At 44.6% G+C, this 24223-nt stretch overlaps 2 protein-coding genes across 9 annotated transcripts; both read right to left on the bottom strand.

Moving 5' to 3' along the window:
• Nucleotides 1-619: 619 nt before the first annotated feature.
• On the bottom strand, nt 620-12682 carry Stol (voltage-dependent calcium channel subunit stolid). 5 transcript variants are annotated; one of them, XM_076792913.1, is made up of 25 exons: nt 12652-12682; nt 10956-11567; nt 9486-9567; nt 9269-9379; nt 8912-9131; nt 8682-8813; nt 7945-8547; nt 7562-7698; nt 7388-7468; nt 7032-7112; nt 6863-6937; nt 6714-6728; nt 6496-6603; nt 6336-6407; nt 6060-6201; nt 5610-5831; nt 5029-5122; nt 3701-3733; nt 2746-2850; nt 2483-2595; nt 2224-2360; nt 1933-2102; nt 1622-1827; nt 1181-1526; nt 620-1020 (listed from the first exon to the last, which is right to left on the bottom strand). In XM_076792913.1, the coding sequence occupies exons 2-25, from the start codon at nt 11051-11053 to the stop codon at nt 723-725; spliced, it is 3681 nt and encodes a 1226-aa protein (XP_076649028.1). In that variant the 5' UTR covers nt 11054-11567; nt 12652-12682; the 3' UTR covers nt 620-722. The 5 variants fall into 5 exon arrangements, with proteins under 5 accessions (XP_076649028.1, XP_076649027.1, XP_076649029.1 ...); XM_076792912.1 differs by lacking the exon at nt 12652-12682 and having other exon boundaries at nt 10956-12622; XM_076792914.1 differs by lacking the exons at nt 6714-6728; nt 12652-12682 and having other exon boundaries at nt 6848-6937; nt 10956-12623.
• Nucleotides 12683-14191: 1509 nt separating this feature from the next.
• On the bottom strand, nt 14192-24058 carry Nup98-96 (nuclear pore complex protein Nup98-96). 4 transcript variants are annotated; one of them, XM_076792747.1, is made up of 31 exons: nt 23762-24058; nt 23373-23450; nt 23079-23288; nt 22475-22717; nt 22160-22363; nt 21949-22032; nt 21659-21838; nt 21419-21546; nt 21109-21310; nt 20995-21048; nt 20678-20861; nt 20481-20592; nt 20214-20354; nt 19825-20123; nt 19457-19722; nt 19126-19371; nt 18758-19011; nt 18463-18612; nt 18284-18392; nt 18055-18201; nt 17592-17777; nt 17245-17421; nt 16881-17137; nt 16559-16805; nt 16311-16448; nt 15918-16194; nt 15524-15793; nt 15127-15438; nt 14918-15015; nt 14558-14804; nt 14192-14460 (listed from the first exon to the last, which is right to left on the bottom strand). In XM_076792747.1, the coding sequence occupies exons 2-31, from the start codon at nt 23401-23403 to the stop codon at nt 14271-14273; spliced, it is 5643 nt and encodes a 1880-aa protein (XP_076648862.1). In that variant the 5' UTR covers nt 23404-23450; nt 23762-24058; the 3' UTR covers nt 14192-14270. The 4 variants fall into 4 exon arrangements, with proteins under 4 accessions (XP_076648862.1, XP_076648859.1, XP_076648860.1 ...); XM_076792744.1 differs by having other exon boundaries at nt 20995-21310; XM_076792745.1 differs by having other exon boundaries at nt 20995-21310; nt 21419-21543.
• Between the last annotated feature and the right edge of the window lie 165 nt (nt 24059-24223).

Below are 24223 nucleotides of genomic sequence, written 5' to 3'. Positions count from 1 at the left end.
ACGAACAGTGTGCGCATTCATCAAGATAAATTGTTTCGAACGTGGACGATCAAGTTTCGCTTAACAAACCACGTTTCCACAAAGTATTGCAATCATCGATAGATGCATCTTTGCTATACGTTAATAATTAGGAATCGGATTCGACTCTGTGTGTGTTTGTGTGTGTGTGTGTGTGTGTTTGTATGATCGTCTAATCGCGTGTACGTATTGTATACACGTGTGCGTGTACATGTTCATGTTTGTGTTCGTGTGTATAGTTGTGTAATACGATTAAGAAATATTCACAACTTTCTCGCAACAAAATGTATCAGATATGTAACTATAGATCAACATTAATATTATGCATCTTTATATGTACACGCGCCTGTGTGCAAACGTTCGCGTGCTCGACGTTTGTGCGAACGTCTGGTAATATTACGGCGCGTAATTTTGTACACCGTACACGAATGATTGCACACGCGCGCGCGCGCATATATGTACATATATTATGCCGCAAACATCTCTCTCTCTCTCTCTCTCTCTCTCTCTCTTTCTCTCACACGCACATGCACGCACTCGTCGAATCACATGCGATCGATCGTAGGCTCGTATTTGTCAATTACAGGTATTAAACGAATCAACTAGTATACCATTTTTTATAACTGTTTCATAGAAACGACAACGCTAAATTCATTTCAAAAAGATAATTTGCGAATGTGTGTACAATTTGAATCCGAATAAAGTCACGCCAACCTGGACGCGAAAACGCGTCCAGACGCGATCGCGAGAAATATCACGAAGGGGGAATTCCAAAGACGACCCGCGCCGCCGCAAACTTTAATCTCCATTTCTTCCGGGTGATAGTTTATGCACTTTGGTGGTCTTCGGCGGTACAAGCGTTCTCTTCTCGCGCTACAGGCTCCGGACTCTGTGATCGCCTCTATAGGTTCGATGCTGAGTTGTTTGCTGCCGCATGGGCACAAAGTGTCCACCACCAGTAAGATCAGATTCGTGTGTCGAATTTTTTGCACGCTGAATGGCCTGAAATCACGCGCGGACGTTGATTAATATTAATATTGATATTATGCTACGATTTCGTTCAAAACCGTGATATCTCTATTCTGTACACGTATAGAATCTATCTGGTATGCAAAAGGAAGAGCTTGGCAACTGTTTGCATAAGCACATATAATGTGGATACCTTTCGCAGCCGGACTCGTGACAGTTTGTCAATTTTCCTTTCAAAGGATCGCTCTGCCCGCTGGTGTTGAGTCTTTCAGGCTGCAAAATGTAGAGATCGGTCTTTTTCTCGCAAGTTCTCAGCTTTCTTTGCGGATAGTAGGCGGACGTGGCCCTGGTCGTGCTCGGGGAGGCAGGAGAGGCGGCAGCGACCGAAGGAAGTCTGGGAAACGGTTGGTTGTCGTCGGCGAACGGTTCGCCGGTCGAATCCGCGTCCTCGTCGGTGTCCGCGTCACCGTCTCCGTCGGCATCCGCGAGCGAAGCCAGTTCTTGAGCTTTCTCGGCCGTGTCCGTGAAGATTGCGTCATCTGGGGGAAACGAGATCGAACGCGTAGCTTATTCTTTCTGTGGTGCAACGGTTCATCGTGAATGCTATCAAACTATTCTAGCAGAGTATGCTCACCGTCAAAGTGCCGCACCGATTCGCCGGCAAGCGCGAAAGCAATCTGCCACAAGTTTTGCGCGTTAAAGCCGAATGCCAAATTCCAGAGCAAGTGACCGAATACAGCGACCGTTGTTGCGACGGATTCGGGAAAAGTCTTTGCGGCCGCTGATTGGTGAGACTCTTGCGGACTGCATTTTCCCTGATAGTCGGTCACCGTGACCTTCCTAAAATTCGGATCACTCCGTTAACCTCACCGTCATCGTATCCACGTCGTAAAACGATAGGTTACGTTACGTTATGCGACGTTATATGTATGCTGTTCCATTTACCTATAAATTCTGTCTTGGACCAAAGAATCCATTATAGTGCCATCGATTTCACCAAAAAATTTCCCGGTGTGTTCGTGGCGTTCGCTGATGATGATGAATCCATTATTGTCTAAGATGTAACAGTCTAGTTTTTCGGAAGCACAAGTTTTTTTACAATTGGGACCGCTACACTGAAAAACAAACGAAAGCCAACAAGGTATTCCTAGTTGCTCGCCTTTTCTCTCTCTCTCTCTCTCTCTCTCTCTCTCTTTCTCAAGAGAACTCATGCGCAGCTACAAATTTATACGATACCGAAGAGGTGATGTTGACAAAATGCGAAGCCAACGACGAATGCTGAAATTGGAGACCTACGACGGCGGCCGGTGCTTTGTGTCCTTTTCCCATGAATATCGCGTGCGTAGCAGTCACCAAAGGATTCGGGCTGTCAGCTGAGGACAATGCAAACATCTCGTTGCGTCAATTGTTGAAAGCTCGGTCTCTGTATTTCGTTCTCGTTCTCGGAATCGAAATCCGAATCGAAATCGGAATCGGAATCGATCCGCGTACTTACCGGCATCAAACGGCACGCTGAAGACAAAACTTTCCGGTTCTATCGAATGTTGATCGACGGCGCGTTTGTACCAAGAGGAATCCATAGCTCTCGCATATTTCTCGGCGAACGGTCTGAACAAATGAAACGATCGAACGTGAAAGCGAACGCGTGTGCTTCGATCACAATTCTTTGCCAAGGGAAGAGAAAAGAAAATGGAAAACAAAAAAAAAGGAAAAGGCGAACAGAGTATCGATTGTGCTCGTTAAATATTTGATAATTACGGTTCTTCGGTAGATTGCTTGTTCTGCTGATGCTCGTGCCAACGGAATAGACCGCTTCTGGTTGCAATGAAACTCCGCGTCACGCCGAATCTGCCTTTTCCTTGACTGCAAATTTTCGAATCGATTAGAAAACACCAAGTGACACACCTTTCAAACGTTAACCGAACAAAAACCGTCAAGGATGAAAGGACGCGGAATTTGTCCGGTTTGAGTCACGATTAATGTGCATTAGTACATATATTAGAATATTCGTAGATAACGTATAGAGTATAGAGTATAGAGAACACAGAGAACATCGATCTCGCATCGTTATCAAAAAATATGTACATATTTACGTCGAAGCTGTCGTTGCCGCCACGAATACATATGTGTATATGTATGGAAATACCAGTAAATATACGCGATTGAATTGCGTGTCAAATTGAATAAGTCTGATGCATGGTTCGGAGTGACTATGTGCTATGCGTAGTTATTGCGTATTGTTTTCTTTTTTTTTTCTTGATGATACGCGACAATCCTGTATAAAATAGATGAGGAAATTCTAGAATTCCGCGAATCTGTTTCAGTTTCAATATTTTCCGTTGGTCTATTCAACGACGTTGAATACGATTCGTCATCCGACAGCGAACAGGAAACAGAGATCAGAGAACATGTTATGGTTCAGGTTCAGGTACAGGTACAGGTACAGGCAATGATCAAGATAAAGGTAAGGGTAAGGATACAAAGACGATAGAGTCGTCAAAAGGGTTGGAAACGTGGAGAGAAGGAATTTTGCGAAGGAATGTCCGGTGATAGGGATAGTTTCGTGATACAGAATATGTATGCATACTACTATGTATGCATGTATACATATAGTATGTGCGTATAGGTATACGAATATACTGCATGTGAAAAGAATCACCGTGCAAAATATCGACGAGTGCGCTTATACGAATAATTGTGCATAATGGATTACCTGTGCAGTAGAGCCATCAGTATGGCAATAGGGCTAGCGATGGAGACACACAATATAAAATGTAATAAAAATATGCAATAAAAGATAACATTGTAAATGAAAGAGATTAGCCGTTGCGCATAGTACGTGTCGCGGTTACCCAAAATATCCACGTTTAGTTTAGTTTAGTTTAATTTAGTTTAGTTTAGTTTAGTTTAGTTTAATTTAGTTTAGTTTAGTTTAGTTTAGTTTAGTTTAGTTTAGTTTAGTTTAGTTTAGATTAGATTAGATTAGTTTGGATTGGATTGGATTGGATTGGTTTGGTTTGGTTTGGTTTGGTTTGGTTTGGTTTGGTTTGGTTTGGTTTGGTTTGGTTTGGTTTGGTTTGGTTTGGTTTGGTTTGGTTTGGTTTGGTTTGGTTTGGTTTGGTTTGGTTTGGTTTGGTTTGGTTTGGTTTGGTTTGGTTTGGTTTGGTTTGGTTTGGTTTGGTTTGGTTTGGTTTGGTTTGGTTTGGTTTGGTTTGGTTTGGTTTGGTTTGGTTTGGTTTGGTTTGGTTTGGTTTGGTTTGGTTTGGTTTGGTTTAGCCTAGTCTAGTCTAGTCTAGTCTAGTCTAGTCTAGTTTAGTTTTATTTAGTTTGATGGGAAAGAAAAGGACTCGGTAACGAAATATCGTACAGAAACCGAGACACACATTCTGTTTTCTGTAGTCTGTGTTTTGTATTTTGTATTTTGTATTGTGTATTTTGTATTCTGTATTCTCTGGAGTTCATCGGTTACAAACACCTTAGTGTTTCTTGTAGTCATTATTTTGTCCTTGTACGTTTGCAGGTAGAAAATATACACTATTGCGGATACTGGAATGGAAACTGGTTTTTCAACGGTTCTGGAGGTTAAAAGATATGCATTGGTCGACATTCGATCCATTCGAATTGGTTATCTCGAGATTTTCTGGCTGTTTGTATTCCTTTTGCTTCCGGGTTTTCGTTGGATGCTCTGTCGTCTTTGAATCGTAAACCCGTAACCCGTAACCCATAACCCGTGAGCCGTAAGCCGTAAGCCGTAACCCGACTGCGATACGGGTGTACCTTGATTCACTTGGTAAATGGAAATCCTCGAGATGATTTTCGACGATCGACTGCGTGTTCGCGACACGTCTATGCGAGACAACGGCGACGGAAAAGTAGAGACAACAACGGTTTTACGATATCCAATAGAATACGTTATTCGATAATATCGGTGCGTGAGAGAACCGCGTGCTTGTGCATTGCAGTGCATTGTCCATATTTCCACTATCGGTGTCGACGGGTGACGGACATGCATCCGCGTTTCACACGCTTCGACCGACTTACCTTTGATTTTCCTCTTTATGCATCGGACCTCTTTTATCGAAGCCATCGGTAACCAACGCATCCAAAACCAGAGACTGCACTAATGTTTTATCGCCTGAACAAATAAACGCGTGATGATCAGCGATCGAGTCTCGTTGTCTCGTCGTCTCGTCGTTTGCCTTTTTCTCGTGTCTTATACGGTAAAGTCTTGATCTAACGGGGGAACATTTAGTAAAAAACGTTTATAGTATTTTGAACGATGACACTGGAGTATATGTCGTTAATTGCTTTATTAGCAGCCAAAGGAAGTAGCGCTAATCACCGCTGCGGTGTATGGGTATTGTCTTTTACAACGACTTGCGATTACACAGATCAAGACTTTACTGCACCGTTTTGTACTGTCTTGAACTGTCTTGTACTGGTCTTGTACTGTCTTGTACTGGTCTTGTACTGTCTTGTACTTGTCATTGTCCTGTCCTTGTTGTATTGTCTGATATTGTCTTAAAATTATTGTCGGTAACGACGAAAATTGGCGTTGAAAAACAGAAAAGCCGGATAGCGGTACGATATCGGTAGGATGTCCGATCCTCTGTGATACTTACAGTAATAGGAATCTTTGTCGGGCTTGCTCGCTTGCTTATGGTGCGAGCTTGGACTCCTTGGTCTCAAGGACATCCATTTCCACCCCGGATTTTGCGCTCGCGACAGAAAATACACAACGCGTTCTTCCGAGGTGGAGAACCATTTCTCAGTGGCCGAATTATATTCGCAATAGACCCAATCGGGATGAACTTTCCAGTTGGTTCCCTTAAAGTAATCGCTCACTGAAACGGGGAAAGTAGTATCAGAGAGTTGTATCCCTGTCGGGATAAGGGGGCCTTGTCACTCGTACCGTCGCGTCGTACGAGTGCGTGGGCGTGGGCATAGACACAGGTGTGGGAGTCCGATTCGGGTCGATTCGTACCCGGTCCGTACCGATCCGATCCGATTCGATCCAAAGCGGTGATCCCACACCGATCCCACTACGATCCGCGTATATCCGGGAAACTCACCGTTTATTATGGCATGCTTGATTTCCTGTTCGGCCAATAGTTCAAACATGCCGTAACCGTCGGGCAATGCTAGTCCCAACGAAAACGGCGTACCTTCGATCGACTTGTAAAAGTAATTGTGACGTCTAATGGTAACCCTTCTCTGTGCGCGTGCATAGACAACAGAAAACAGAAAACCGAAAACAGAAAACAGAAAACGGAAACGTGTTTGCGTTAAATAATCAGTGTCTACTCGAATGAACAATGTGCGATTACGTAGCAAGAAAGTTTGCTCACCATATCGTCGTAATGAATTTTGATCGCGAAATCGGTCTCCCCTTCCTTTTGGTCGATCATGTCGTGCCGCAACTGAAAAACGGAACGAGCGTATTGGATAGATCACCAGAGTATCTTGTGCCTCGTAAGTACGAGAAATATCCAAAGGATGGAAATTTACGTCGAGAAGAAGAGAATTGTTCAACGGGTGAGATGGACCGTCGTACTCGGCAAGTTCGACTTCGGACAAATCTACGCTAACGTATGCGGGTTTCAACGTATCCTCGTACTGCGAACAAACGAGAAAAGATGAACAACCATGGTTATCCTAATGGGTTTATCCCTCTCTTACAGAGCACGTAATACGTTAGAATTGGCATATTCTAGTTTTCTACTTACGTCTATATTGGTTGGCTGCGTCGATCGGAAAACATACATGGAAAAAACCAGATGTCAATGAACGTTGAAAGTTGAAACGGCGAACTAACAGCGATCGTTTCGACAGAGATTCTATCTTGGAAATACTCGTGAACTCGCAACTTACTCACCAAAGGCCTTAAGTCCGGGTGATATAAAACCCTACCATTATTGTCGACAATGAAAGAATATCCGTTAACGCCCAACTGTAAATCATGACAAGAAATATTTTCCTTTCGATGGTAACAATGCTAATCGTAACATGGTCGCATCGTAATATCGTCGCATGATTGGGAGTACCTTATAAGGAGGAACAAGCTTTTGAATCTCTTCCACGGGTACATCGGTTCCGACGATACCCAACAGATTGGCCGTCTTCACCTGCGAAAGAGATGGACAGAGCGAGAAAGAGAGAGAGGGGGGGGAGATAGATAGATAGATAGATAGATAGATAGATAGATAGATAGATAGATAGAGAGAGAGAGAGAGAGAGAGAGAGAGAGAGAGAAAGAGAGAGAAAGAAAAGAAAAGAGAAGAAATATTAGATGCATGTGTTCCTTACGAAAAGTACTTTAATTTAATCGTATCGTCTCGATTTGTATTCCCATGTAAACGAGACGAGACGAAATGAAACGGTAGTGTAAACAGGGTATTACCGTGTAATTTCGACGATCTAAAATCGGTGCAGTGACCGACGTCATCAGCTGCCCGTTATCTTCTTTGCCATACCTACCACTCTGTAAAAATAGCGACAAAAACGGATATGACACACCAATGGAAAAATATCATGCATGCATACACCTACATAAATATACGCGTATCATATATACCTTTCCACCGACATAAACTGGACTCCAATGAATGGGATGATCATGTTGATAGAGCACCATAGGACGAGCAAGAACTTTTACGTACTCGAAAACTTTACTCTTGATTTCCTCCATTTCGGTGATTCTCGTGTAAAATCCTGTAAAACGAAATTACGGTTGCGATCGTTTGGTAGTGGTAGTGGTAGTGGTAGTGGTAGTAGTAGTAGTAATAGCAAGTAGTAGTAGTAGTAGTAGTAGTAGTAGTAGTAGTAGTAGTAGTAGTAGTAGTAGTAGTAGTAGTAGTAGTAGTAGTAGTAGTAGTAGTAGTAGCAGTAGTAGTAGCAGCAGCGCTGTGTGCACAGTGTTACAGATGCGTCACAGTTATAGAGCATAGAACGATGTACCTTTGTTCGCGCAAGCGGTATCGTGCAGTTCCGGACTCTTGTCACCCCCTATGAGATACGTAAAGATACGAACAGGCATGTGAGGCCAATTGTATCGTTTGATCACGTCCGTAGGTAATCCAGAGTTGTCCGCGGTAATCAACATAATGGCCTGGTTACATTGACTTCCTTGGCCCGTTCTATTGTATCTGTGAAGAATCTCGAAGACGGTTCCCAGCGCTGCCGATATGTTTGTCGGCATTTCCTCGTGTTTCAGCGTGCTCGCCGCTACTTTCAGCTCTTGCACGTTCTCCGGAGATGCTTGAACCAAACTGTCCTTGAAACATTGAACGATTTCTTCGGCGGAATCGCCGTAACGATAAACGTTGGCGTAATCGTTGGGGCCCAACGTGTCGAGGATAGTTTTCACGGTGTTAATAGTCAACCGTTTGATCCTTTCGGACGCGTAACATTCGATGTCGACCAAAATCGCCAAATCTTTCGGACTGTTTGCAGCTCCGACGAACCAATTCGATATTCGGAAATCGTAGACGTTTCGGACGGGCCGATTCCCGTTTCTTCTCGAACCGGATGCTCGATGCGCCGTCGGGGGCCAAGAAATTGCTGTGCAAACACACACACACAGACGACATGTTCGGAGAATCAATTGCCAACGGGGAAAAGAATAAGAAGAGAACGCGTGAGCAGAAAAGAAAAGAAAAGAAAAGAAAAGAAAAGAAAAACGGAACGAAACGTACCGGGAAAACGTCGTAGGAATCCTGAAGTCGCGCCGTAGTATTGCCAGGAAAGCGAAGGATCGCTGTCATAATTATTGACAAACAACAAATCCAAGTTTTCGCTCCATTGGATGCCAGCGGTTACTTCGCGATCTATGTAGATGGAAAATTGTAAATATGGACATGGATAGAATTCGAAATTTCAAAGGCGCGCTCGCTTGCTGCGAATCGCGCTACCGCGCTCGTATTACCGTCTTGAATTCCGGCAGGCAACAGGACCGTCGAGAGCGTAACGTTGACCGGCAAATGATCAAAGTGCCGACTCGAGAGGAGAAAGCCGTCCTGACCGGTCGCCGATGGTTTTCCATCCGCCGAATACATATCGGCGCGTTGCGAAGAATAATATTTCGGCGATCCGTTTCCATCCCTGGGAGCAGATACGGCAGCCTGTTCGGCACTTTCCACCAATCTCTGTAATCGGACATGGATTCTGGTGTACAGAAGCACTGGATATATATCCGCAGGAAATCGAAAGATTGAAAACGGCCATGCGACACGCGACAGATACGAGTTTTTCGCCTGGTCGGATTCCTGCCATGTTTTCTTACCATGACAGCGTTCATCTTAAAGTCCAACATATTTTTCACTTCGGCCGCCATTTCTCGCACCAAGACCACGCCGTCCTTCTTGACAACCTCTGCTTCCATATCGTGGTACTTCTAATCGAAAAAGCGAAACGAAGGAATAACGAAACGAAACGAAACGAAACGATTCGAATGTTGAATCAAATAAGCAATCGGCGAACCGATTACATCCTCTTCTTACCCTCTGTATCTCGCTCATTTTCGTGACCTGTTTGCCAAATTCCCATAAATCTACGCCAAACTTCAATGCCCAGTTTTTCACTCTGAAAATGAAACAAAGCATTCCTTAAACATTGTTGAAGACAGTGCTGCTATCGCGTACAAGAGATAACGAAATCAATGATTTTTCTTTGCGCGACCAAGCTGCTCTTCCTTTTCCCATCGTGGCCGATGGGTACGAAGAGAAGGAACCACTCTAACGAAAGTAATTAGGATACCGATACTTTTCAAGGATGCGTCGCTTGCGCTCCTAGGTACGTGGAAACGATACGCAACTACTATGCAACCTGTAATGCACGACATTGGACCGGTAAAGTGTTAATACCGGTCGAATCGTCGTCGGTGATTGCGACAAAGTCGATTATGTCGTTTCTTTCTTTATCGATACAAATCGTGTCGTGTTGCATCATATAGGTGTAGGTGTAGTTGTAGTTATGGCTGTAGTAGTATTAATTGTGGTTGTAGTTGTAGGTGGGAAAGAGTATCATTGATGCGTTCGCATGTACATGCAGGAACACGTGCGCACGCACGCACGCACGCACGCACGCACGCAGGAACGCACACGCCGATAACTCTGATTCTCGTTAATCGACTGTATATAGGTACGCGTAACTCGAGCACGCGCCTGCGTTCTTTCCATTCTTGCCGACGTTTTTCGAATGGCCCAAGTCGAAACCGTGTTTCATTGCAGTATCTCTCTCATTTCTCTTGAATGTCGTTGAACGATAAAGCAAAGAGACGCAAAGAAACGCAAATTCGCGATGCGACGATCACTTTCGGATCTTTGGTGCCCCTCCCACCCGGCCACCTCTACGCAGGTATAAAGAAAAAGAAGAAAAAAGAAAGAAAGAACAAGCAGTATCGTACGCGTATGGCGTTTGCGATTGCAATCGGTTGGCATTTCCGAAAGGTGAACGTTTGTACGCACGGTTTCTTTCGATTTCCGAAATTTTAATATCCTCGTGAACATTGACGGAGCGTTCTCGATCGTTCGATTCGATTCGATTCGATCGCATGCCAAGTTGATGTCGAATTTATAGTACGATCCAGTTCATCCACGCCCTTTCGACGAAAAGATCGAAACCTCCTTGCATCTCTTTAGTGACACGATTCTTGCGAAGAACGTACATGCCGTTATATGTATACGTATACACGTACTTGTATGTATGTATATCGCGTCGTATAGCACATTGTACAAGTACAACATAACGTTCACCGTATCTTGTACAGCGTACACCGTATACGCCATATACACCGTATACACCGTATACACCGTATACCCCGTTTATGTATACGCATGTACCCTGTACATATAGGCGTATAACGTGTAGAGCGTAGAGCGTAGAGCGTAGAGCGTAGAGCGTAGAGTAAAGGGTATAGCGGTTAATGAACCGTGATCGAATGTACAGAATAGAAATTTGTTTGTACTCACTCGATATGAGGTATGTCTTCTTCTTGTTGGTAGCTTGATCTGATCCATAGTAGTAATAGCACACCGCAGTGAAAGAATTTGTCGGTGGGTAAAAACATTATTTCGATTGTATCGATCGGCAGCCAAATACGAACCAAAGACGAGGAGGAGAAAATCACAGGGGGCAATCTTTTAAGAAGAAAGAACGCGTTCGAAGCGTTCGTCCGCTGATACGAAGCGATTTCTCGGGAAAAGAATTAGTCTTAGCGCTCCCTCGTACTACCGATCGATCGGCCGGAATACGGGAATCAACGTTACGTGCGTGAATTCGCTGTTTCGATGGAACTTTGTTTATCCGTTGATACTCGTTGATGTACGTCGATACACCTACGTATTATGCATACGTATGCGTGGAAAACACAGCTATATCGTTCTTGCACAGTTTTACGCGTTTCCGCGTACCAAGTTTTCACGCATCGCTTTCCACTATACCTCGTCCCGTTTCATTTCCGTTTCGGCGAGGACGTGTCGCGTTGTTGTCAGCGGAACAACAAATACCCTGGTAAAATAGCTTTGCTACGCTTTCAACCTTTCGAAAGATGTATCGCGAGATTTTTCGAGACTCTGTGTTTTCTGGAATTTCCGGAAACCTTGCCGAATGTCGGATATACGTATGCTTACGATAAGATTGTCACTGATCGACGACGGGGCGACGGCGACGGCGACGGCAACGACGAACCAACCCCCCGTTGTCGTACAACGAAACTCGACGAAAGGGATGTACGAACCGTAGGCCGTATGTAGGTAGGGGAGTCGACTCGACTCGGCGACACGTAACAGTTCACCTCCAACGCGCGGTCTTTCTCCGTGGACGTTTCTCGGGATAAGACGGAAGCTCTTTCAGCGATTCGATCATCTCAAATGCGATTGCTCGGCCGATTTGCACGCGTCTACGCGATCTGCTCGAAATTCCCGAATATCCAGACGGAAAAGACCCCCGAAAAGACGATGCGACGAACCGCGTCCACCGATGATCAAGGGGCAAATAAAACGTATGAGCTTACGTTACACCAGAACCACCACCACCACCACCCCATCGGATGAAACGACGTCGGCGTTAGAGTTCGAATGAAAATTACAATTAGAATTCGAATTACAGTTAGAATTAGAGTTCCGGATACGGTTACAGTCAGAGTTGTAGTACCTCAGAGTTTTACACGCCTTCTATCCGTGTATTATCGTATCATCATTTTATATTTGAAAAGTATACTATCCAGTCTGTCGAGGGAATCGAGCATGGTGCATGGTTGGGTTTCGCGATACGATTTTGCCTCTACGATTCACGATTGCACCAGCATTTACCACCTTGTCGCGCGATTTCTCAAGTATGTTCACACCGTAACGCGCAGAGAACCCGAAAGAATGAAGAACGACGAGGGTGGGATAGGAGAGAAACCGAAGAGGAAAGGAGAAAGAGCAAAGGGGGTGTAGTGGGAGCGAACCAAAAGAGGGGAACGCGTACGGCCGGTAGAGGGAAAGAAAGAAAAAACCGATAGAAAATTTAAATACTTCCACGTGAAACACGCGTGTCACCGCGAATGCGATATCGATTCTAATTACGAATCAAAGTATCCCACTGTTCGCGTAGAATAATAATTCTAGTCTCGGATCCGTTTTGCTTGTACTTTCTCGTGAAAATTGTTCAAAGATGGTGTACCAGTCGCTTTACGTTCGAGCCAAGTGTGGCTCGGCTCGGCTCGGCTCGGTGGCTGGCTGGCTGGCTCGGTGGCTCGGTGGCTCGCTGGCTGGCTGGTTGGTCGGTTCGTCGGCTGGTTGGTTGGTCGGTGCACGAGCGAAAGAGCAAGTGCGCGCGCGCGCACCCCCCAGTTTTACTCTTACTACGTCTACGACGGCTACGTGGGTTCGGCCGTTTTAGGAGTAGCGCTATTCTACGGGTGTGAGTACGTACTCGCGACCACCCCTCGAAAGGACGACCGGATGGAAGTGCAGCGGGTCGACGAATACCTACTAGGTAGTGTTGGTAGGTTTGTGACGGCGAGACAGGGGTGGCGATGCCTACGGTGGTAGTGGAGGTAGTAGAAGTAGCGGCGGTGGTGGTGGTAATAGCGATGGTAGTGGCATCAGCATCAGCGTCAGCGTCGGCGTCGGCGTCGGCGTCGGCGTCGGCGTCGACGTCGGCATCTGTGTTGCCCTCAACATCGGCCTCAGCGTCGGCGTCGGCGTCGACGACGACGATGGAAAGGGTAGCATAGAGGCAACGATTATGCGATGGTAGGAGTTGCTGCAACGATGGGAGCAGCGGGAACGCGCCGTACCACAAACGACTCAACGGGGAAGTAGAAGGAGGGTGGCTTAGATCGACGGCGCAAACACCAGAACTGGAGGGTAGCCGATCAACGTTTCGAGATGCGAACAACGAAAAAAAGAAAAAGAAGAAAAACTATAGGGAAAGACAAAGATCGAAACAGTAGCGTCCAGATAAACCCTTTTTCCTACGACAGAGCAACAAACGAGACAGGCGAATGGAAATGTTTCGTCTGGCGGGAACAAGATCCTCTCGACCTCTCGACCTCTCGACCTCTCGACCTCGCGACATAATAGGAATAACTGTAACGGAGCGCAAGCCCGACATCATTGATTTAACATGCATCTATAGCTTGGTGCATAAACTTCAATTTTCCTAGATTCCATGGACCTGAGGAACATGACGGATTCTTGAAATTTTCCACCTTTCGTCGAACATGGCCGTTAGGGAAACAATTGGATGATCGAATGAAAATACAATTTCTTAATCTTCCGTACGATCGCTACGGGCATATACGAGTTTATAATTCTTTTCGAGCTATACATTTTTCCAAATCTCATTTATTTATTTAAAAAATTGATATAGAATATTTAAAGTAACAATTTAACGCAAACGTTCCTACTTACAGAACTTACCAACTTTCGATATTTTACGTTTTATCACGATTAATGTTTAATGTTACTGTCGCAGCTTACTGTTCTCGATCGTATCGTATGTTATTCATTCCTAATGTTGTGAGTTCCGCTACTAACATGCTGGTCGCCGTTGTCAACGTCACTGTCGTCGTCGTCGTCGTCATCGTCATTGTCGTTGTGATTATAAAAAGTAAAAATTCACAAAGATTTTCTTCAACGGAAAGAGCGAAAAAGAGAGGAAGGGTAAGAGAAAGAAAGAGAGAGAGAGAGAGAGAGAGAGAGAGAGAGAGAGAGAGAGAGAGAGAGAGAGAGAGAGAGAGAGAGAGAGAGAGAGAGAGAGAAAAGACCCTACGTCGCGTACTTTCTCGATAAAGACTATACCGCTTGCGATATAATCTCATTCACTCGCATATTCACGATAGGACGAAGTTCCTGTTGAGCATAGTCTTCGGGCAACGGCAACTGAGAGACCAGTTGAAGTATTACAGTTGATTTGTTTTCGTCTGCTTGCAACAAGCCTCTAGATAGATGCAACGCTCTTTTTGCAATTTCCGCTTGACAGAGCCTAAAACATAGAAAAATAGAAAATGTCCGATGATGATACGAAAAAGAGAAAAGAATAGAGAAAAAACAGCAGAAGAGAATGAGAAATACAAGTATACCGATGTTTTGCGGTCGGACACGGGAATCGATGAATATTCAGGTAAAGACATGTCAATCGTGGTTTCAACAGTTCCAGTTTGTAACTGATTTCGCGGTGATCGGCGCCGCGCAGCAACGATTCGATATCCATAGTTATCTCCATGTATTCCCAGAGTAAATCTCCTTGATAAGACCAACCGCTTATGGCACTGCTGCATTCCGGAGGAATCAACGGAGTTAGCAAATCGCGTAGATACTCGTAATTTTCTGAAAATTCAAATGTCGTGGCGCACAACAGATTAATAAATCGTCATCGTGAAAACGGCGAGGTTAAACAAACACGGTTAGTCCGAAGAGTAGGCGCGTACGTAACCACGTACCGTTTATTATAGCATCCGCGGCGAGATGTTCGATAATTATTTCGTGCGCGGTATTCCACTGTTCCGCTTCGATGAAATAGGATGCAGCTTCTCCGTATCTAAAATCAGAATATTCGTTTCGTTTCGTTTCGTTTCGTTTCGTTTCGTTCCGTTGAGTTGAGTTGAGTTTCGAATCGAGATTTTCTTGTTCGCGAGACAATCTGACCCACCTTTTGGCGACGTAACTTTTCACAGCTTTCGCTTCGTGAATCCAAACCGAAGGTATGCCGAGTTCTTCGCGTAAAAATTTTTCTCGTTCGATATAATCGGGTATATTGTCTATTTCGATGTGTCGTTGTAACAAATTTTTTACCGCAGCTTTCCTTTTCCCCGCGTCCTTTAAATGCAACATCACGAATATGGCCCAATGCCATAGACCGTACGCTTCCAGTTGGGTGGCAAAGTTGATGTGCGTTAACGCCGCAACGTGTTCCGACAGATGCGAGTAACCCAACGCCAACAGTATTTGCTGCATCAACCAACTGTAACGTCGAGCATACTCGTCAACAAACAAACGACGCTGAGAAAATCGAGTACCAGAAAATATTGTACGAGTTCGTTGCTCACCTGAGCCTGTAATCGAGCGGATCGGCGGTATGTGTGGCAGGATTCAAAAGTTCTCCCAGCGTGTGATTGCCGATACAGAATAATTTCAGTAGGTGATAGCACAGATCGTATATAGGCTGTCCGTTGTTCACCTCGAACTCGTAATCGTCGGTTCCTCTGTACTCGGGTACAGGTGCCGCGGCATAAGCGTATGTTGCTTTGCTCGCATCGAACGAAGATTCGTAAAGCTCTAACGTGTCTCTGATGGAGGCGACTGGAGACGAGAAATACCTGTAACGAATAACGAATAACGAATAACGAATAACGAACAACGAATCGACGGCTGTGCCAGAGACAAGAATCGGAGAGAGAGCTACGTCGGCAACTGTATCTCGAGTACGTTGCACGCACTTACCATACATGAACGGCCAACGCTCTTTTCCAATCGAGATTCTCGCAAACGTTGATGAGACCGTGTTTACTGGATACCAGCGGTTCGCCCGCCACCAACGCAAACAGTTTCAACCGGTCCGTCGATATGTTCTCGTCAACGCCAGAGTCTTGCCATAACGCGATTTGTTGCTTTATCAAGGCTTTCGTGGGCATACCGCTGCGTAACTGCGCCATCAGCAGTGCCAGACAATGGTCACCTACTTCGCGCGCGACTTCGCAAGCCCCTTGTAATTCGGAAGCTTCGAGAAACAGACCGTGTTACAAGTTACAATTTCCAAGTTAGAATTTACAAGTGACAGTGCGCTGTACAGGATTGCGCAGCCATGCTTAACGCGTATACCAAATGTTTACGTACCAGATAGCAAGTCCAATATTTTCTTCTCGTTGCTGGTCCTTGTTAAATCCCCTTCGAGCGTCTTTTGTACAACACTCTTGAACCACTCGCTTATGGCCTCCCGTCGAGCCACTACGACATTATGATCGGTCGGATTTGCTGAAACGGCAAAATAGAACAAAAGATGTAGTAGACGCACGAAAGATGTAAAGACAACGTAACGAAAAGAAATCGAATGGAATGGAATGGAACGCGACATCGCGTCGTACCGGTAAGAACGTTTACGTCGGGCAGAGTTCCCCAAAGAGCCACGCAGAGTTGCCAAACGTTAGCGACGTAAGCGGCAGAACTGTCGGCGGAGAATTGTTCGGCAAATTCTTCGGCTAAACTGCAGTGCGCGTGTAAAGCCATGCTCGCCTTGTTAACGTCGGTATCCACGTCGAAGATGGGACAGTCTCCCTCCTGATCCATTATACGGTGCGATAACTGAATCTTCAGATGACCCTCTATGCTTCTCTGGAATGTGAAATAGGGGGAATTTGAATTTTTTCGGCCCTCGGCGTGCTCTCTTCGATTCAATCTTCTCCTTACCTCGAAAGCTTCGGCGCGATCCTCATCGGTCGCGTTACCGCCATTGCCACCGCCACCGCCACCGCCACCCAAAATTTGTATCCGCTGAACGATCGTGACGGATGTCGTATCTTCCGGAACGCGACCGTTCACGTACGAGCCAATCTGTTCGAACGAACTGTGAAGCGGTACGTCATCGGCATGGCCTCGCGTGCTCAATGTAAGCAGCGTTAAACCACGACCCCAACTCGGTCTAAACATTCTTCCCATTTGTATGCCTAACGACCCCATATATGTAGGTGTAGAAAATATCATGAAATGCAACAGAGAAATGCGTTTCGAGAAGGAAATGCGTTCGACCTCGGACGAATATGTGTCTACGTACCAGCATCGGCAACGGAACGAGCCTGTAACTTGTTTATAATGGATTTCGACAACGGTATCACTTCCGAGTGCCATTTCAGAATCGCAGTTACTGGAGTTACGATAGGCTCCGGGAAATTTCTTCCATAGATCGACGACTTTGTGGCAATCACGTCTATCGACGGTTTCGATTTTGTATCTAACGCAGCGACATAGATTCGTTCAAAAGATAGTTCACAGTGTAGTCGCAACGGGGATAATATGAAAGAACGTGTGTGCCCAGATATGTATCAAAATGCATCATACAATTTTTACACGATCCAAATAAACAGAATTCCAAAACGAATTTCCAAAAAAAAAAACAGTCACCTGCTTTCGAAAGTATTGGTTCGTCGTAGACGATAGGTGGTGTACGATGAATCGTCAAGTTTGATCGCAGCATCGGGCTATAAGTCATCTTTCGCCTCTGTTCCTCGTCCACGGATTCAACGGTATCAAAATAACATCGTACGACAGAACTTTTCTGACCAGAAAGAACTAAGGCACGATTTGAATCTACGATATAGAGTCGCTTTCAATCAGAATAGACGAAATATGGCTAATACAATAGAATAGAATAGAATAGAATAGAATAGAATAGAATAGAATAGAATCGAGTAGACTAAACTAAACTAAACTAAACTAAACTAAACTAAACTAAACTAAACTAATCTAAACTAAACTAAACTAAACTAAACTAAACTAAACTAAAACAGAATAGAATAGGATAGAATAGGATAGCGTGGAATAGAAGCGTGGACTGTTCGTCGAGCCGTGTACCAATCGGTCGTACCTTGCTCGTAGATCTCGTTCATTTCCTCGTCACTACCATCGAAGAAACTGGCTTTCATCAGTTGCAATTTATGACTGTCCGTGCCCAAAATACGAGCATTGTCTCCTGTTGGACTAACCGGTGATTGCTTCTTGCGACCGTGATCGTCTAGAAAAGATACCTGAATTGTCATCGAATTCCAATCTACATATCGTGATTATAGAAATCGAAACGATCGATTCTTTGATACCGTTGCTCGAAATTTTTCCGAGAACCGTTGAGCCCGCGAGAAACTTTGCCTCGTACATCTTCGAATCGTTGGTCTCGCCATTAACACCGTTGCCGACTATTCTGTCCTTCTATGAAATAAAGAAAGAAATGTGCAAAGACAGACACACACCGTGACACAGCGAAATCGAGCAATCTTACCGGACGACGGTTCCACTGTTCCAACTTGGTCGAAGCTTTCTGCTGAGACGTAGCGGACAATTTCAATCTCTTCGGATCGTTCACCGAGGGCACATTGTTACTGTCGTCTTCGTCCGAATCGCTCAAACCGTATTTTGAAAAATGGTCGACCTACAAGGAAAGTACAACGAATTGTAAGTACGCGCGTATAAGCGTAGTGCAAACAAATCGCCTGTAGAATCGAATCGAATCGAACCGAACCGAACCGAACCGAACCGAATGAAAGTGCACAGTGGACGATTCCATTTTCGATTACCTTGAAAACCCATGAGCCAGTTTCAGGACGATACTCGAGAAATCTGGTGTCGTGTTTTGCGGATACTCTTCGTAATTTTTCTTCGTAATCCATTGCGGCCAATCGATGGGGATCGGTTATGGGTTTGTGCAGTGATTTATCGTGCGGCCATACTCTGTCCAAAGTCACTTGCGCTTTACGATTTAATCCTTGACCGACCGGTGGTTTCTTCTCGTCGTCCGGATAAATGATAACCTCCTTGTGTCGAAAATGTACTAAAAACGGAATGAAAATATCATCGGTTTTCATCGGTTTTCACCATCGAACGAACAATATCTTCCCGAGCAACAACGAATAGGCAGGTACACGATCAAGATCCGTTAACGTACCGATTTCGTCCAAATTCAAACCATAGATGTCAAACGAGTCAGGAAAGTATACGTTTCCGTAACCATTTCGTCCAACCATAAAGTCTGGAACGATGCAAGTTTCTCCGCGAACATAATCCTCCAATTTGTCCAATGGAGGAATAGTGTAATAACCGGCACGTTTCAGTATCACTTTTGCTGCATTCATTTTCCAATTCGGCGCTTGTAACGTCCAGAAGGAACTATCGTCCAATTCCTGACTCGAATCTGGAAAAAAAGAAAAACCATACCAAACCAACTGAACGAAAGAGAGTGCGAGAGATGTTGCGTCGAGGTTGTTTCACGTTCGTACCGGTATTGTTGTGAGCTATGCTGTCTGTAGACGTTTGATCGGCCACCACCGAGGTATTCTTTACCGACGTGTCCACGGCATTGTTCACTTCTGCGTGTGTTTGCTTCGGTGAATTGACAGTGGTATATGGCCGTAATTCGGACACGGTATTATTTATTGCTTCCTCTGGAGACGCGTTTAACATCGAGTACGGCGAACGCTGTCCTTCGAACGATTCCTCTTCGGAATGTTTTGTCGTAGAGTTCCGCGGAAGGCTCGTCTTCAACCTATGGAACGAAAGAACATTGCTGCTGTGCGACGACGATACGTAAATAATGATTCTCCGTTGTGCTCAGGAAAATGCACAACATCCGAGATAACGAATTTACCAAGATATAGACGATCTTCGGTCGTTCGCTATTTGCCGATTATTCTCTTGACTATGGTTTTCTTTGTCTATGGTCTCGATAGTTCGATTGTCGGCGGAATTATCGGTCCCATTCATTTTACCCTCTCCTTTTTCCGATGACTGCGAATTCTTTCCTACGGCTTGCATATGTTCGATCGGTGACGACACGATCGAGTTGCTCAAAGATTTCGGGCGTAATACTAAACGCTTTGCGTTCGGTCGAGGCTGAAATGCTTCCGAGAGCGGATCCTCCTCCTCGAGGCCCTCGAACATAGATTTCTAGAAAAAGAATTCTTGATCAAATCGTCCCGTACGCTTGCAAATATTTCCATCGATCGGACACTTGTATCGTTTTGGTAAGGGTCACACCTTTGACAATTGTGCAGGGGTAACCACTTTAGCCTTAATTTTCGGAGATTTGTTGTCCGCCGTAATCTTGTACTGTACGCCATTTGTTATTTTCGAAGGCGTATTAGCAGGTTTCAACAACTCCTCGGTTTTTCCAGAAGCCTAAAAGTACATCGCGTATCTTTGTTTAACTTGGTTGATCGTTTAGAGCAATTCAAACAAACGAAACGAATCACAAACGAATCTTGACTTCTATGCAAGTACACAGAAACATTCGAGCATGCTCACCGGCAAAAGGTTCTTTAATAACGGTGAGTCCCCAAACGGTGCAGACACCAGTGCCAAAATCTGCTGATGCACTGGCACGGTCCCAGAGCTCTTCGTCTGGTTGTTCGAGGCGCTACAATTCGAGAAAACACCGCGGTGAGTGAGCGAGAATCGTCGTGTCGAATAAGAAGACAAACTAAAAAATTCGCAGATCGTACCCAGCACCGAGTAAACCCATTCCCATGCCAGTTCCCACGTTTGAATTCGTTCCAAAAGTTGACGATCCAAACGACGAGGAGGGATTGAATGTTGCATTGTTTCCAGTATTACCGAATAGACCGCCTGGTTTTTGCTGTCCAAATAAAGTAGAACCGCTACCCAGAGTTAAACCCGTATTCGTACCTATCGAGCAAAAATTCGTTGAGAAATGGTCAAAGTTTCGACGGCGCGGCGTTCGAGCCCAAATCCGTAATTGTTTTATAGCGTATCGTACGACTCTGACCGACAAACTCGGCGAATACGCATGCTTGCTTACCCAGTCCGGTCGAAGGTGTGGAAGTTGAACCAAAAGAGAATCCAGACGTCTGTCCTGCAGGTTTAAAACATGTATTAAACAATGAAGTACCAGAGTTTTGGCCAGCAGTGAAACCTGTTGTAGTTCCAAAAGTCGATGCTGGGGTCGCACCAAAAGTCGGTGCTGTTCCGAAACCTGTTGTTCCAGTCGATTTAGTGCCGAATAAAGTTGAGCCTGTATTGCCAGAAGGTGTTTGACCAAAGCTGGTGAACGCGGTACTGGAGGATGTGGACGGTACATTGAAAGCCGATTTGTTTTGGTTAAATAAACCGATACTCTATAAACAAAATCAAAAACAGTATTTCACACAGTATGAGATAACCGTTGGTGTCTTGCGAATGAATCGAAGAATTACATCCATCTCTTACTATTCCATACTATGTACCTGATTCGATTGTGTCGATCCAAACGTAGATCCGAAGCCAGTATTCTGGGCCGTATTGATACCACCGAAAGTTGTACCAGCGGTTTGATTAGTATTGCTGGTTGCAAAGAGTGGCGTTGGCGCAGCTGCTGTAGATATCAAATGATTGCTATGTAAATAGTTTTTCTTAAATTTCAAACGGGTGCGCGCGCAGTTCTTGGATCAACATCGACATTAGTTGATCACCGAATGAATACTCACTACCGAAAGGTTTAGCCTGATTGTTACTACCGAACAAATTTGTGCTCGGAGTAGAACTGAACGCGAAGCTGTTCGTAGTTGTGGTTGACGGTGTTCCAAAGCTTGTCATGGATTTTCCGAAAGGACCACTTGATCCGGATTGAGTGGTGGTTCCGAAGCCGCCGCTCATTCCACCAAAACCTAATGTAACACAATGGAAGATATCACCGATAGAATTCGAATCGAATTCGAGAGTAGTGCGAAAAAACGCACAACTGATAATTATCAATTTATACTAAAATATAGTTTACCCGTCGTTGCGGTACTAGTACCTGCCCCCGCATTGACAAAAGGTGAAGATTGCACAGGCGTCCCAAATATTCCTGTACTGGGTCCTGACCGTTCGAATATAATAAAAACAAACGTATAAATAACGGATATGCGATGTGATCTGCGATAGTGTAATGCGATTCGTTCGTTTCGTTCGCTTCGTTCATTTCGGTAAATCGCGTATCAAGTTACCTTTCCGTCCTACAGAATAGTCCTCGAAACGTAATTCCTCGTACGATTTTGATTCGTACTCCTTCATTGCCACGATGCAACAGTGCCTCGCCGATATACTTTGAGATATTCCGTTTTTCGACATGGAATCGGTTGTAATGACAGGAGTAAATTTAACAACAGTGCCGATAACACCGGTATTGGTGGTGTTTGTGTTGCCGAAACCTTGTTGGTACAGAGAAATACACAACAACTAGTTCATTTTTCTGTTACATCATTATTAGAACGCGCATTTCCATGGTAGGCACGGGTATGGAAAATATATTGAATATTTACCAGGCGTTGCTCCAAACAAATTGGTATTTCCTGCATTATTAGTTTGTCCAAAAGGAGTGGTCTGTTGAGCGGTCTGTTGAGGTTGTCCAAACAAATTTGTTCCAGACGATGCGCCGAAGCTGAATCCACCTGGTTTATTAGATTGTCCGAAGGCCGAAGTTGCCGTGTTTGCGCCGAACAAACTTGTACTAGCATTTTGCTGATTCCCAAATAGATTAGTGTTTGTGTTGGTTGTCCCAAAACCTGTAGAATGTGCAAATGTAGAAAGGAAAGTGTGAAAGTGTGACGAAATGGGGATTTCCCATAAGGTGAAAGTAATTAAGACAAGTAATTAAGCAATCGTACGATCGCGTCTACGCATTTTTTTGATACGATAAGAAAGGTACGATCGACTTGTAACCGACCGACACGACGTCGGAGAAAAGCAGGACCGATTTGCAAACGGTCGGCAAGGCGCGAAGGTAGCAAAACTCTTAACAGAAGTCTTGCCACTTCTACGACACTGACGATACGTCCAACCGATTTTCTATTCGGCGAATAGAAATATCTGTACAGACGAATGCGATGAATTGCTATCCAAGAAAAAAAATCCATGAATCGCTACCTCCAAAAGATGGCTGAGTAAACGCAGGTGGTGTTGTAGTATTGCCAAACAAGCCACCCGTGGTAGAACCTGCAGGCTTTGAACTAAAGAGAGAAGTATTACTACTACCAAAGACTGGTGTAGCCCCGCTACCGAAACTGGTTGTAGCGATCGGTTTGCCAAACGCGGACTGCCCGAACGGACTTGTCTGCTGTGCTGTATTGAAACCACCTAGAACAGAAAATTGTTTTCATGCAAAAATTGATATACAAAAAGAAAAAGAAAATAATCAATGGTTTCTTTTGTTTTGCTTACTGAAGGATGAATTTCCAGATTGCCCAAACATGCTTAGCGTTCAAATTGTAGCTCGTTTATATTCAAATTCAACACCCTCTGAAACGTAACGTTAAATGCATTGTATTACGTTTCTAGAAACTTGTCGTCGGTCAACCTACTTTGAAATTAATTACACGATATAATATTGGTTGTGCGTCGAACGATACACAAGCCTGTTGCTCTTAATGTCGCAATGTCGCAAAACAGACACAGTACTCTCGTACCAGAGGACGGGATTTAAATCAACTCGTGTTCGTTCTCGTCCTCATGCCGATATAAAAATTACGGTTAAGTCAACACGAATGTGTGTGCGGTGACATTCACTGTAACCGAAGATGACATTGTTGTCAGTATTTTTATAAACATACCTTTGATCGTTCATCGCATCCCCGTGAAAGTAGCTTCTAACGAACTTTGCGCCTTTGGAAAACTCACGATAGAAAAATCACTTATCGAAGAAACTGTTGCAATAAATACTTCCAAGTATGCACACCTAAAACGTCTCGGCTTATCAGTCGAATACAGTGGAATAAATCGAATAACTGGCAAGTGTGTGGTGCGTAAATACTACACAAGACACGACATAATACATAATACGCAATAAACGTCGTTGGATCGTAACTCTCGAGAATCGACCGACAGCCTTTGGCAGCACAAGCACAAGCACAAGCACAGGCGCAGGCAGTCTTTCACGGGAGGGGGAGGTGGTGCATGTATAATCCGAATGTATAGATAGCAGACTCTGTAGATAGTGCTGCCCCCACAACAAATTTTAGTTGCAACGGGCACTGGAACCAAGCAAATAATTCTTGCCAGAACTTGCATCTGGT

Source organism: Halictus rubicundus, chromosome 8 (assembly GCF_050948215.1).
Source record: "Halictus rubicundus isolate RS-2024b chromosome 8, iyHalRubi1_principal, whole genome shotgun sequence".
In the NCBI taxonomy this organism is placed as follows: domain Eukaryota; kingdom Metazoa; phylum Arthropoda; class Insecta; order Hymenoptera; family Halictidae; genus Halictus; species Halictus rubicundus.
Note: the sequence above shows the minus strand (reverse complement) of the source record. Positions and strands in the feature narration are given on the sequence as shown.

Coding starts and splice junctions, on each gene's coding strand:
- Stol (XM_076792913.1), bottom strand. CDS start 11,053: ATGTTTTTACCCACCGACAAATTCTTTCACTGCGGTGTGCTATTACTA. Junction 2,103..2,223: donor TTGTCAACATCACCTCTTCG/GTATCGTATAAA, acceptor TTTGTTTTTCAG/TGTAGCGGTCCCAATTGTAA. Junction 1,828..1,932: donor GTCCAAGACAGAATTTATAG/GTAAATGGAACA, acceptor TCCGAATTTTAG/GAAGGTCACGGTGACCGACT.
- Nup98-96 (XM_076792744.1), bottom strand. CDS start 23,403: ATGTTTGGGCAATCTGGAAATTCATCCTTCA. Junction 19,723..19,824: donor CGAAGATCGTCTATATCTTG/GTAAATTCGTTA, acceptor TTCGTTCCATAG/GTTGAAGACGAGCCTTCCGC. Junction 15,016..15,126: donor AAAAGTTACGTCGCCAAAAG/GTGGGTCAGATT, acceptor TTCTGATTTTAG/ATACGGAGAAGCTGCATCCT.